Source organism: Sinocyclocheilus grahami, unplaced genomic scaffold, assembly GCF_001515645.1.
Source record: "Sinocyclocheilus grahami isolate Dianchi unplaced genomic scaffold, SAMN03320097.WGS_v1.1 scaffold847.1, whole genome shotgun sequence".
NCBI classification, from domain to species: Eukaryota; Metazoa; Chordata; class Actinopteri; order Cypriniformes; family Cyprinidae; genus Sinocyclocheilus; species Sinocyclocheilus grahami.
Genome location: NW_015506026.1, coordinates 267,147 through 282,122, shown reverse-complemented (window position 1 = coordinate 282,122; position 14,976 = coordinate 267,147). Strand labels below are relative to the sequence as shown.

Here is a 14,976-nt window from a genome sequence, read left to right as displayed (position 1 = left end):
TATATATATATACATTTTATCTTTATATGAAAATATAAAGATAAAAGCTTATTAAAAATAGTATATAAATAATATATACCTTGGCAACTAAGTTGAGGCACTAAAATTACTAACAGGAAAAAACTAAAACTGAAATATAACTAAAAATAAATAAAGCCAATAAAATATTTTCTTAAAATATTTTCTAAAAAAGAACATTAGCACATATCAAAATTACTAAAAATTAAACAAATATTAAAATGAAAATATAAAAATAAAAGCTAATTCAAAATAATTATAATAGTATATAATACTAAAATAACATTGGTCTAGATTAAAAGAGTCCGTTTTAGTGATTCAGTCATTAGCAAAACTGAATTAAAATGATTTTCAAACAGAAAAATCCTGCCTTTTTTGGTCAAAAAGCATTTTGTAGCTTTGTATCGTCGAGTTCTCTTTTGTGTTTTAGTTGTTTTTTAGACTTTAGCCTCACGTAAGTTCCTGGATCAGAGACATCAGGTTTATCTGAAGCGTGCAGAATGGCGTCAGATTGGGCTCCGGTGCCCTGCGGGGGGGACAGGTGCTGTATGTTAGCGCTCTGACACTGTGTGTGCTGTTACAGGAGCAGGAGCAGATGCAGTGCTACAACCAGCGTATGATCGAGCTCCACAAGGCCCGACAGCAGCAGGAGAAGAACCGGCTGCCCAAGATCCAGCGCAGCGAGGCCAAAACACGCATGGCTATGTTCAAGAAGAGCCTGAGGATCCACTCCAGCGGAAGCTCCGCAGAAGACCGCGAGAAGACCAAGCAGGTAAAGCGCGTCTCCGACGGCCCTACAGTCGGTGTCCTCCTCTCGGAGACCCTCATCTCTCTCTCTGTTCAGTTCTCCAGGCTGGAGGAGAAGAGGCAGAAGGCCGAGCGCTTGCACCAGCTGCAGAAACACGAGAACCAGATGAAGGAGAGGATCAGCGAGTGCGAGGGAAACGCCAGAGAGCTGCAGCAGCTGCAGGTGAGCGCAATGTTTCGTGCAGGTGTTTTTAAAAGCTGTTCGCATTCGTCGTGTAGAACACAAAAGATTATATTTTTTTTGTTTGGTCTAGGGGTTTAGCCCGGAGACAACCTTGTACAGTATGTGCCAGAATACACTTTAAATAAAACATGTTTACATTGACTAATGCATGCCTTTATTTTATTTTTTTTAGGAGCACTTGTATACATGCATTTACACTGCACTTACAAATTGCATGAATAATGTTATGAGATTAATGTTTTAAATATGAAATTTAAAAAGTTTTTGTTTACATGTATATATGTGTGTGTACTGTGTATATTTATGTATATATAAATACACACATGCATGTATATATTTAAGAAAAATATTTACATGTATATACATATATATTTATATGCATACATTTATATTATATATAAATATTTTATATATATAAACAAAAAATATTTGTATGCATGTGTGTATTTATATATACATAATAAATATACACAGTACGCACACATATATACATGTAAACAAAAAAGTTTATTTTGGATGTGATTAATTGCTTGACAGCACTAAAATAAAAATAGAATGATGCTTTTAAATATGAAACTCAAATTGCCAGTAGGTGGCGACAAGCCACTGTCTTAATGAGCGAGTCGTTGAGTCATTTATTCAATCGATTCGTTCAAAACGGCTGATTCTTTCAGGAATGAAGTAAGAAACTGTTTTATGAAAGGGTCAGTGAATCGCTGCTTCATTTGATTTGTTAAAAATGCTAATTATTTCAATAACAAACCATTTTCTTTAGCTAAATAGAGCAAAAAAAGACAATATTGTCTCTACAATTTAAGTCACTTAATATTAACTTCTTGTTTATTGAATTGTTGCCCTGACATGAAGAAAATCCGCCACAGACCATGCTAACCAAACTGTTCATATAATCGCTCTAAATGCATGTGTGTTTTTCTATGTAAACGCGCTAGACGGACGTGAATGGCGGTTGTGTTCGCTAGGGGTGTGCCGTATCATACCGTCCACCTTGATACCGATATACATTTTTACATGATTAAAAAAAAGTGTCATATCGCGATATCAATGATATAGTGACGCGATGACGTATGGCGGATATGCGTTCCCTAGCGCGCACAACAACAACACCACAAACCCAATAGGTGTGTTTGACTTGAAGCTGCGCTGCGCAGACTGATCGGTGTATGACATCAAAGTATCGCGAGAGCGGTTCTAGAGCAAATTCGAGCGCACACTCTTACCGTCAAAAATAGGCGAGGCGCATATCTTTAGCGAAGCGCCGCTTCTGAAACCTGGCGCGGTGCCGCTGGTGTAAACACAAGCATTGACTAGAGTGGCCGCGTCAGAGCCGTAGCGCGCCGCAGTGTAAATAAGGGATAAGTCACTCTCGCGGTATTTTAACGTCATACGTCATCGGTCTGCTTCAAGTCGAACACACAGCTGCTGCTGCCACCTTATGACAATAGATTTACACTTCGAATTAGGCAGTCTGTCATCGATGACGGTAGCTCACTGGAAAAGGATGGAAAATGCCCTTCATTGTGTTTGCACTAATAAATGCTGCCGCCTGCCAGCTGCAATCACCAATAAAACGTTGTTCCATGTTTTTTTTCTATATCGTCATAAATATCGTTATCGCAAATAGTCTTAAAATATCGTGATATAATTTTGAGGCTATATCGCCCACCCCTAGTGTTCATGTCTTTAGCAGCGGCTCGCACATGAGTGCTGCGTTTTTAAGACGGCGTGTCAATTTAAAAGAATTTCGACTTTAACAAGCAGCGCTGCTCATCAGTGTCAGTTCCAAAACAGTGGACCAATCAGAAGAGCCTGGAGGCGGGGCAAGCGTCACAAGCTTTTGTTTACACTAGCAAGCACTTTTGCTATTTGAGCAAATGGGAATGCAAAAGATATATTTGTGGTACCGCTCTTCAAATTAACCTATGAAACTATGAGGACTTCCGCTGCTGAGAAACTAGGAAATGTGAAAAAGGTCCATCGAAATTAGCATGAAAACTAAGTGATGATGTGCACAAAGCATGGTAATAAAAACATTCGGCGCCGCTAGTTTGGACCCCGATGTCATCCAACTTATTTTGTGTTCCACATGGCAATCAAAAATTTGTGATTTTTATTTATTTATTTATTTTTTCAATTAAATGAATGTGTTATAGTTTAGTTTAATAATGCTATTTAATATTTTGTATTTTTAGTGGAATTTATGGTACTAATTTATATTCATAGAATAGCTATGATCAATTTATTACCAGTTAAATATTTTTTGAGCATAGACCTGAAAATGAAATTTCCATCTTAAACTTTTGTAAATCTTCAATGCTTTAGAGCACAGACTTGCGTTTGGTCTTTTTTTTTTTTTTTTTTTTTTAAAGACACTTTTATTATTGCTGAAGTGACAAAAAGTTAAAAAAAGAAAAGATAAAAGTTTATTATTATTTATTATTACTATTTTTACATTTGATATGAAATATATATTTTCCAAACATGTTTTACTTTACTTTAAAACTGCTAAAAATTCAAAGCCGTAAATCTAAACAAAATGTGTTCCGAATTTGAAGTTGATATCACAAAAAACGTCAGATTTGGTTTTTCGCAGTACCAAAGTTTCTGCTTGATGAGAATCCTTTTCCATTTGTTTCCAATGCAAGTCTGACTATATTTTCAGGACTGTTTAACCTTTTCAATTCACATCCATGAGTTTGGTTTGTGTTCACATGCCAAGTGCCAAAACCAAAATGAGGGAACAATGCGTTTGAGATGTGTCCGTGTTCGTGTGCTCGTAGCCTGATCCGTGTGAATGTCTCCTGCAGAATGAGAAGTGCCACCTGCTGATAGAAAACGAGACGCAGCGTCTGAAGGCTGTGGACGAGCAGCACAACCAGCAGCTGAAGGAGTGGAGGGAGCACCTCAAGCCCAGGAAGAAGGTCTGACTTACTCGTGCGACTCTAGAGACGAGCCTGGCTCGTATTTCACCCGCGCATCTAAACACACAAATACATCACACACTGCAGTTCAGCGGTTTGGGGGAGGTGAGATTATGAAGTCTCTTCTGCTCACCAAGACTGCGTTTGATCAAAAACACAGGAAAAAAGTAATATTGTTAAATATTACAGTTTAAAATGCCGTTTTCTATTTTAATATTAGGCCCGTCAGGTTTTTGTTGAATCGTGTGATTACAGTTATTTGATCAAATTGCTATTATTATATTATATCATATCATATTACATTATGTTTTATATTATATTTAGTATATTATGTTGCTGGGCTCCATTGTCCATGTAAAATGGACCAAGAGTAAAGACATTTTAACTTTTTAAAATATTGTTTTCACAGCATTAAAGAAAATCATGTTGGCCTATTTAATTATATATTTTGAAGTAAAATACATATAAATAATATATATAAAATATTGGCTCATTGCATTGAACAAAGACAATTAAATAATTAATCAATTAATTGTCAGCACAAAATTCATGATCATGACAGGCCTATTTAATATATAGTAAAATATAATGTATTTCTGTGATGCGCAGCTGTATTTTCAGCATCATTCCTCCAGTCTTCAGTGTCACATGATCTTCAGAAATCAGTATAATATGCTGCTTATTAGAAACATTTCTGATTATTATCAATGTTGTGCCACACAATATTTTTGTGGAAACTGATACATTTTATTTTTCAGGATTCACAGATGAACAGAAAGTTCAAGTTATCTTCCGTCACATTAAAAAATGTCTTTACTGTCACTTTTGATCAACTTCATTGCTGAAAAAAAGTAAATTAATTGATTAATTAAAAGAAGTATATACACGCATTATGACACAATTAAGCACTTTTCTCTTCAAATTCTCATCATTGCTGTTATGCATCTACATGTTTTATTAATTTATTACAATTTCTCATTTTAATTTATAGTCATTTTACTCGCAATATTAAATGACTGCAATTTGTTTATCATATAAAGGCATAAAAGCAATAGAACGACTTGTACGATGATATAAAAGCATTACTGTTTAAATGATAATGAGAGGGAACGCGTGTTTAATTGTGAGTTATTGGCCGATGAGAATAAACCTCAGTCGACTGTAGAGTTGAAGTGTGATGTGTTTCTGTCTCCTCTCTCAGGTTCTGGAGGAGGAACTGAACCTGAGGAAGAAAGAGCAGGAGCTTTTCTTCAAGATGAGTGATGATTCCCAGTGTCAGAACGTCGGCTCACCAAACAAAGTCACGAGGTTCCTGCCGTACATCGACTCGTCCACCACATGAGCTCCTGCTTGTCATTTAGGGTCGCCACACTTTTCTGGAGGCGTAGGCGGATTTGTCTGTAAGTGCACAGGAACAAAGCAGCAGCGACAGTCACCTGAAACAGCATTCAGATCTGCTTTATTCCTTTAATAGCATGAGATGAAAGTGCATAGATGCATTCATTTAAATGAGGGCATTGAGCTGCATGACTAGAACAGCTCTGGCAGACTCGCTTACCTTAGTTTATTTAAACGTTTTAAAAGTTAGTTTAAATGTACTGCCAAATATATTGTACAAACCTTGCATGTTCTTATGTTTTTATTTTTTCTATGATCAGTTAATATATGCATAAATATATATATAAAGTTGCAACTTATCCCTTTTCTTTTATAACCAGTTTCTAAATATTTAGACGCTGAAAAAAGGAACTTATGTTTTTCTGAAAAAGTGTACATTTTAATTGGTACATTGTTATTTTACCGAATGTTTTTGTTGTTTTATGTATTCGACAGCAACTAATTTGCCACTTTTAGTATTCTGCAGTGTTTATTGTCTGCCACTGGCACATTTACTGTAAATGCATCACACTGGACGAGACGAGAGCAACTCCAGAAATGCGTTTATGCATGTTTTCTCTAGTTTATTATTGATCATTTTTTATATGTTGCTGTCTGTTACTGTCACCTAACCAAAGTGCAATATGTTGTTGTGTTCCGATTTTAAACGCGTGTTATTTTACATCAGCTTCCAGTCTTTAGCCATTTGAAGGATTTATATTTTCAAAAGCGATGCCTGAAACCTGAAGGTATGAGGATTTACGTCTTTTTTTTTTTTATGTCTGTGGAGCACAGTGTTGATCGTTCCTTTCTGAGTCTGTAACTCGGAGTAACCAAAGCTTCAGTGTGGATGATGAGAGACTGTTAGAGTATCTATAATAAATGAGATGTTTATCTTTTAGTTTTGATCATTTTCTTTTATTTACATTTTATGGAATAGCTGTTTTAGCTCAAAAAAGAAAATTCTGTCCTCATTTACTCACCCTCATGTTGAGTTTCTTTCTTCTGTTGAACACAATAGAATATATTTTGAAGTCGGTAGCCATTGACTTCCATAGTATTTTTCCACAGGAAAGAATATCTCGCCAACATTCTTCAGAATATCTGGTGTTTGCATCAACGTGAGGTTGAGTAAATGATGACAGCATTTTCATTTTTGGGCCAGCTATCCTTTTAATAAATCTGACACTAGAAAGAGGAACGTCTCAATTCCTAAAGAACAAATATTTGTTCTCTACAGTGGAAATGAGCCTAAAATGCACAATAAAAAGCCTAATTTGGGTAAAGATCAACTTCCAAAAGCACAAACATGGAATTAATCATATTTGAGGAATTAAAGGAAAAGCTGTAATTAATGTACAGTATATTCACAGTTATATGAAAATAAAAATATATAAATACAATTAGGAAATGTTAAAATGTTTGTTAAATACAGTTTTTCTCATTTATTTTATTTCAGTTTTTGTAGTCTTTTTTGTACTAATACAATACTGTTTTGATCCGTTTATTTAATAATATTTTACTATTTTTCATATAATGTGATTTTTGATGAGTTGTATTAAAACCAGTTAGAGTCAGTTTGACCCACAAACATCATCATAATAATTACTAATTATAATAATAATAATAGTGTAGGTAAAAATAACATAGAAAACATACAAAAATGTATGGTGCCCATTTTTGATTCATAGTCAAACCAAGTGAGATTTTAATGATATTTTGACCACTGAACTAGAGATGTTTACATTTCAGAAATCCGGTCATATTGTAGCTGCAGTGTGAGTTACTCAATATTGCAGAAGCATTTTATTAAATCAATATGACACTCGCACACGGTTGTGATTCATCTGAAACCGCAAAGAAATATCTTCCTCGTGTCATATTGCTCAATTAAACTCTGCACACTTACAGTAAATACAGTTAAAACACTATTATGAAACATTAATACAAAAGTCTATTTTATATTTTGAATACCATCATTTATATATGAATAATTTTTAAAATGTAATTAATTTCTGTGATGGAAAAAAATAATAGTGTATATATTTTTTCCCCAAATAAACACAGCCTTGGTGAATATGACACTTCTTTCATAAATCTTAATGGTTCCAAACTTTTGACAGATTCCTTAAAATGGTGCCACAACATTGCAAAAACAGTTCACTAGTTTAAATAATATCCAATAATTTGATATTACATTCTCATTATGCTTTCGAAAGACTAGAGTCTGTAAATTAATCACCATTCATTTATTCTAGCATTTCATTCCCGGTGGTCAATTTAAAGCGACTGCATATCATTTTGAGGAAAAAATTAATAAAACACAAATAACGTGTTTAGCTCTTCTTTATTGCTTACTTTTAGGAAAGGGGTCTCTTGCAAGGGGAACATCGTTTGGGGGATTTTGAAAACCCCTGCCTTCCAAACTTCCAAAATCTAGTAATATTTCTTTCTTTGTTGGTAATAAAAATTAAGTTCCCATAAATCATGTAAGGAAATAAATTAACTAGAAAACTCAAAAAAGACAACAAATAGAAGACCGCAAAACAAAGTGTACTGTTGATAGCTCTCGCTTACAGTTTAATACCAGAATTGCTCAAAATAATAATAAAACATTTTGACTATTTGAAATGTTTATTTGATTTACATTAAGAAAACGTTGTCAACACTTGAAATACTATGGACAAAACATCACAGAAATGCGTTTAAAAAAATACAAACAGGTTGCCGATGTCATCTTGCCTTTGTTCGTTTTTAACTGGCTTGAGTTTCAACATAAAGTTTATGTTTCTATGAAACTCAAGTTTCATACTTGCAGCATTTACCCTCTTCTCTCTATGATCCTTCATCATCTTATTTTCTTGCAAAAACTTCAGAACACCTTCCATTATCCTTTCCAAACTCAGGCACTTGCATTTGTTGCACATTTTTTAATAGATGGGGTGCTTTTATGAATGCATTTTATAGCAACTAGGAGCTGATGACCATAGAGCAAAATGAGCATATTTTCAGTGCTCCTGGTATTGTCAGGTCAGACTGGGCACCTGTTTAACACTGTTTTCTGATAAATGAATGGAAAACAAAACTGTCAAAAAAGACAAGAAATATTTTAGTAACATAACCACATTTTCAAATGTAGTGTTAAAAATAAACACGTTTATCACACGTTTGCTTGAAACCAGTCAAGCATAAATGTTAAAACATTTGAAAATGACTGTAAAATATCTAAGCACCTTTGTCAGTGATATGAAAATACTGGGCAATACTGACATATAAAATAATGACGATATTATGGCTATTCTGAGGTATTCTGTTATTCACTAATGTATATGATTGGTACTGCTAAAGGGGGTTGCTTTTTTTTTTTTAAATCAATATTTGCTAGAACCATGTGGCAAAAATCAAAAATGAAACGACAAATGGGTGCCACTGTTTTGTAAACCTTAAGGCCATGTGTTTATGTTTCTTGTTTCTCCTCATTCTGCACCTTCCCTTTACTCAAGAAAGTAGATAAGCAACATGATTTGTACAGTTTTGTAGTGTCAGAACCAGAAAGCAGACCAATTTCTGTAAAAGCTTCAATGTAATATAGAATCAAACTCTGTTTCTAATCTGCTGACAGACATCATGTTTTGCATAATTTACGCCAAAAGCACAGTGCACTTTGCATATTATACTGAGGCACAATATCATGGAGGCTGCGAAAAGTCAGTTATATATTGCTAGTCACTTAAACCTTTAGCGATACATATAAGGTTTGATTAACATAAGATTAGGCAAGGACCTTGATGTTCAGCGCTAAAATATGAAAGCACACATGGTTTCCCCCAAAAGGGAAAAGAGTTACAAAAAACCAAGCAAACAAATTTTTACGGATGTTTGAACTTGCAAAGAATGGAATGTCATTTTTAAAAAAGGTTCCCATAAATAAAAGATGTTAATTAAATACGTTTTCTTTAGGCAGCTGTGTCAAGAGTACCTAAGGTTTCTTGGTCAGGTAATTGGAAGGGAACCAGCCCTCTATCACTGGCCCATCGCTCACATTTTTGCAAAACCACCAGCCGTTACCATTTCTCTCCAGAACTTCGAAAACAGCGCCCTCTTTAAAGGCAGGCGTCTGCTCGTCTCCTTCAAAGTCCGCCACAGCTAAGAACAGCTCCTCCTTGGCCGGATACTTGATAAGAGGTGGGAGTTTGTCTCTCGGAGGCCCTGGTTTTTCAGTCTTAATGTGGGGCTTTGGTGGCACAGGTACTTTGGCCTTGGGTTCCTCCTTCTCCTTGTCTTTTGGTTTCGTTTTGGGTGGCGGGGGTCTGCTCTGAGGAGGGGCGGATGGTTTGGCCTCTGGCAAGTCTTTTTGGGGAGCTTTGGTGTCTGTTGGACTGGCTGGCTCAGGGCTCTTCTTTGGTGGAGGAGGTCTTCTAGGTGCCACAGAAGGCCTTTGGGGAGCCTCTTTTGGTGTAGTTGTTGGTGGTTTAGTTGGTTCTGATGGGTCATGGCCGTTTTGTTGTTTATTGGGGGATTTCGACTCTTCGTTTGTTCTGCCATTATTCGAGGGAGTATCACTCTGCTGGTTGGGATCACTCGAGTTGCTGCTCTGCTCTGGAGGTTTAGATGGACGAAGCTTACTCCGAAGGTTTGTGATGTCCAGCTCATTCTTGGCCACTGGCTCTGGTTTGCCCGCAGGGGGGGGCTTTGGTCTGACCACTGGTTTTGGCTTGAGGAACGGGGCTGGGTTGGCCAAATCCGGCTTGTCTTCATTAGAATCTGCTTTGGGTTTGGGAGGCTGCTTGGCTACATGCTTTAGGTTGAACTTTTTCACCTCCTTGGCTGAGATGTTGTGGCCACACAAGCCCATCTCATTGCGCAGGTAGAGTTGCTTGTTCTTCTCCTCCTTCTTCATCTCTGGGGGTTTGTCTGGCTTGAGAGGAGCAGCTTTTGGAATCACCAATGGGATGATGACTCCTGGGGTTGGTGGTTTGGGTGGGAGAGGTTTAGGAAGGTCTGCTTTGGGTTTGTCCTCCAGTTCCAGGCTCTTGTTGATGGATTCTCTCCTTGGTGGTAAAGCTGGCTTCTCTTCAGCCGTGGGTGAGGATGGAGGAGGAGGAGGTAAGGGAACTGAAAAAGGAGAGCTCCCTTTAACTGCATTGGGCTTCCAATCTCTCAGCTTGGAACGGGTGGAAAAATCAGAATTGGATGAAGGTTCATCTGGCAGGGGTTTGGACCAACTTTGCTCAGAGTTGGTATTATTGCTTGAGGTATCATCAAGCGTCAGCTGACCCATCTCACCAGGAAGCGGGGCCAAAAAGTTAGGCCTAGAGGCATTGCTTGTCTTCTTGTATTTGTCAATGAATGTGACTGGAGCCCAGCCTTCTTTATCTTCGATCTGAATGTACCACCAGCCACTAGAGTTCTTCTCAATGACCTGAGAGTACAAGATGTGAGGTAAATGTAGAGATGCATGTGGAATATCCAGATGCGTTCATTTGAGAACAAGTCAAAAATGAAAGCCGAGGTTTTGTCTGCTGTTATACTCACTTCAACTTTCATTCCTGCCTGGAAGCTAATACCATCTGGGATGGTTGTCTGAAAGTCAGCTATGGTGTAATACTCCTCCTCTACTTGTGGGGGCACTGGAGGTTTAGGCAAATTCACTCCTCGCGGCTGGAATAAGAGACAGGCCAAGAGTTAGCATGTCAAAACCTTGTGTGCTTCTCAAATCTCAAATTGACGATTCCTTGTTTCCTCGCTCCTCTGTTCTCCAGCCCAGCTGAACTCAGCCATCTTGAAGGGCATCACAATTCTCTAAATCAGGGGTTCCCAACTCTGGCCCTCAAGGTCCACTTTCTTGCAGAGTTTAGCTCCAACCCTAATCAAACACACCAGCACAAGCTAATCAAGGTCTTCAGGATTTCTAGAAAGTTACTGGCAGGCAACTTTGATCAAGGTTGGAGCTAAACTCTGCAGGAAGGTGAACCTCAAAGGCCAGAGTTGAGAACCCCTGGTGAGGAACGAGGAGTGAGGAAGCTTCCTGAGGAGGCATGAGTGAGGAGACACAGGTGTATCTTTCCCTTGCACCTTACGGGGTGGAGCTAAGACGTGAGGAAAGGAAGTGAGGAAAGGAAACAAGGATGCACAAATAAGAATGAGAAGCACCCCTTGATACTCCCTGTAGAACCTTGAAGAAAGAATTTTAAATATTTGAGATGCAATTGTAAATGATCACCCTTACTATAGAAAGATCTCGGCGTGGTGGAGGTCTCTGTCGTGCTCCTGCTTCTGCAGAAGAGAAGAGGGCAGAGTTTAGAGGGCCACAATCTTTTGTCTCTCTTACTTTTGACTGTTTTTGTTAGCGGTTGCCACAGTAGATCATCTGCATATTTGTTTTACGCCGGATACCCTTTCTTATGGAAGGATATTCCAGACTATTTTCAAAAGGAATTGCAAATCACGTTTTCCACGTGTGGATGCATAATCCAAACACAATTGCAAATCTTGCATTACTGTTTGGGTTTTCGCTTTCACGAACGCACAGTGACTGTCAAATTTCAAATGGAAAAGCAAAGCCCATTTGCAACTAGATTTCCCGTGCCTTTCGAGTTATGGGCCTGTCATATATAAATAGAAATATTAATTACCACGTCTGCTTTTTCACTCTCTCTTGGAAGTGACGTCACTCACATACAACTGTGCCGAATGCTTTGAACAATGGAGGTAATCGGTCTGCTATGCAACATAATTTCACAAAGCAAAATTCAGACCTTTCTGTTTTTGCTTCAAATGTTGAAATGATACAATAAAATTTAAATCAGAAACTGCTTGTGCAATTTACAATTAAATATGCATAGCTGGTAAAAAATATTTACGACCGGTACATTTTCTCAAGTCGCAATAAGTTAGTTTTATGCCCCGTCAGTAACCTTAAATACTTGGATTCTAATGAAACCAACGGTTGCTTACTGCGCTTGCTTTCTGAAAATGGCAAAAATCGGTCGCGCTGATTCTCCTTGTTTTCTTTGTTGGCATTCTGCTGTTTGCAAGCCACTTCTAGGTCATTAGTGCTGGCATGAACTGGAGCGCCAGCAGCCATCTTCTTCAGATAGGACGCCGGGGCCCAGCCCTCTTTTCCTTGGTATCTATGGGAGTGAAGGTGACAATGTTCTAAGAAAATGCCTGTTAAGTACTTTTTCTGAGAACATTTGCATTTGATTTTACCTGATCTTCCACCAGCCTTCCAAGTTTTTCTGAATGACCTCAACAGTCATGCCTCTTTCCAAATCAATCTCATCTTGATCACGTGCAGAGTATGGATAGACAACAGTGTACTTTTCCTCTGAGGATATGAAAGGGATATTTGAACTTTTAGTCAACAGCGCCATTCGTTCTTTTTGCACAAAAACGTATACAAATACAATAATGTTCCACTAAAACTTGACAACCAGAAAGTGTCCAAATACTTTTTTTTTTTCATTTGCTTAACTTTTTTTTCTTCTTTTAAATAAAATAATCTAGTGCAATGACATTTTTAGAAGATTCATTGATCTTTCTTTGTTTTGCCAAAATAGTTGAAAACGTGCAGTGGTAAATTTGATATAGTGGAAAAAGCTTCAATTTTTACATTTGTACTTCTATTTTATAGTAAATGACTGCTTGTAATCTGCATTCCCTCTTTCTGTTTGGGATTTTTGATGAATAGCAGATGAAGGAGGGGTGGGGAGGATCTGATCAGAGACTCAGAAGTAATGACAGCACAAGTACATCTGCTGGGAAGAATGATACATTTCACATGCTACCAACAAAATCACAATCTAAACATGAGTACACCAGGTTTGATAACTCTTATCTCACAGATTCAGTTCTATGCCAGATACAAACTTAAGCTTGAACTCACACATATATACCTATACTTCCTATCTGTGATCTCAGTGATCTCATATATTTTAGTTGTACTGCACAAAACAGAACTAAATAAACACAGTGAAACTGTGTGAATACATGGTTCATTCTGACATTATACTAGACTCAACAAGCCGTATGATTTAAGGTTTAACTCAAGGTTTGAGTTACATTTCGAAGATTAATACTTAGGGATATGAACATCCCCTAACAAGTATGAGCAAAAGTAATATTATTTGAGTAATATTGTAAGACTATTTCATGAATATTACTAATGAAAGTTATTATAAAGTGTTACCAAAGTCCCTTTTTTTGGAAATCGGGTGGTCATTCAGTACTGCATTACAGTTTACAGCCAACCAGGTGCAGCAAATAAAACTTTTTTCTTCAGTAGAACAGGAAAGAAGATTGTTAGCTGAAACCGTGGTCCTTGGTGATTCATAAAATGCAAGTCAGCTGCTGGCCATCTTTGAGAATAAAAAAAGCATATCAAGGAACACAAAATGAATCCCCATGGCTCCTGATGATATATTGAGGTCTTACGAAGCGAAACGATCAGTCTGTGCAAGAAACTGAAGATTATTTACAACATTTTTACCTGTAATCCAGAGCCTCAGGCAAACGGGGAAATGCGATTCTTTCGGACAGTTCTTTTCAATGAATTGGTTGAATTCACCAATTTGTTTACATAATCACGCAATGACATAACGTATACACAATTATATTATTAAAGCACCCAATAATGATGTGAAACGCGGATGTTCTCCATGTCTAAAGCATATAATCTATCAGCTCACCTTTTTACATCAACCACATTATACTAGACTCAACAAGCCGTATGATTTAAGGTTTAACTCAAGGTTTGAGTTACATTTCGAAGATTAATACTTAGGGATATGAACATCCCCTAACAAGTATGAGCAAAAGTAATATTATTTGAGTAATATTGTAAGACTATTTCATGAATATTACTAATGAAAGTTATTATAAAGTGTTACCAAAGTCCCTTTTTTTGGAAATCGGGTGGTCATTCAGTACTGCATTACAGTTTACAGCCAACCAGGTGCAGCAAATAAAACTTTTTTCTTCAGTAGAACAGGAAAGAAGATTGTTAGCTGAAACCGTGGTCCTTGGTGATTCATAAAATGCAAGTCAGCTGCTGGCCATCTTTGAGAATAAAAAAAGCATATCAAGGAACACAAAATGAATCCCCATGGCTCCTGATGATATATTGAGGTCTTACGAAGCGAAACGATCAGTCTGTGCAAGAAACTGAAGATTATTTACAACATTTTTACCTGTAATCCAGAGCCTCAGGCAAACGGGGAAATGCGATTCTTTCGGACAGTTCTTTTCAATGAATTGGTTGAATTCACCAATTTGTTTACATAATCACGCAATGACATAACGTATACACAATTATATTATTAAAGCACCCAATAATGATGTGAAACGCGGATGTTCTCCATGTCTAAAGCATATAAACTATCAGCTCACCTTTTTACATAAACCATGAGAAACCATAAAAGCATTCATTTCACCCCTTCATTCAAGTGTTCGGTTCACACATGCGCATTTCAGTGGCTCATCGGTCTTCAGTCCGAGTCAAACTATTTCCTCAGGTCAGGCGTCTGAAAAGTGAGTTTTGATTGAGTAACTTGTAGATATGTGCTGCTGAAGACAACAAACTGTTTCAGATGATTCAGTCTGATTCGGTGAACTGGTTCATCTGGTTCACTAAAAAAGAACCGGTTCAAA

General features: G+C 37.2%; 2 protein-coding genes across 3 annotated transcripts in view; one reads left to right on the top strand and one right to left on the bottom strand.

Annotated features, from left to right (window-relative positions):
* Nucleotides 1–6,226, top strand: part of stk10 (serine/threonine kinase 10) — a 51,038-nt gene extending 44,812 nt beyond the window's left edge. For both annotated transcript variants that reach the window (XM_016247664.1, XM_016247663.1), the window contains exons 16-19: nt 602–790; nt 863–988; nt 3,835–3,948; nt 5,150–6,226. In XM_016247664.1, the coding sequence (XP_016103150.1) occupies nt 602–790; nt 863–988; nt 3,835–3,948; nt 5,150–5,290 (570 nt within the window). In that variant the 3' untranslated portion in view covers nt 5,291–6,226. The remainder of the gene's footprint in view (nt 1–601; nt 791–862; nt 989–3,834; nt 3,949–5,149) is intronic.
* Nucleotides 6,227–7,967: 1,741 nt separating this feature from the next.
* Nucleotides 7,968–14,976, bottom strand: part of LOC107562908 (SH3 and PX domain-containing protein 2B-like) — a 39,145-nt gene continuing 32,136 nt past the window's right edge. The window contains exons 9-13 of the mRNA XM_016247662.1: nt 12,538–12,655; nt 12,283–12,458; nt 11,555–11,601; nt 10,861–10,986; nt 7,968–10,747 (exon numbers count right to left, since the gene is read on the bottom strand). Of these exons, the coding sequence (XP_016103148.1) occupies nt 9,305–10,747; nt 10,861–10,986; nt 11,555–11,601; nt 12,283–12,458; nt 12,538–12,655 (1,910 nt within the window). The 3' untranslated portion in view covers nt 7,968–9,304. The remainder of the gene's footprint in view (nt 10,748–10,860; nt 10,987–11,554; nt 11,602–12,282; nt 12,459–12,537; nt 12,656–14,976) is intronic.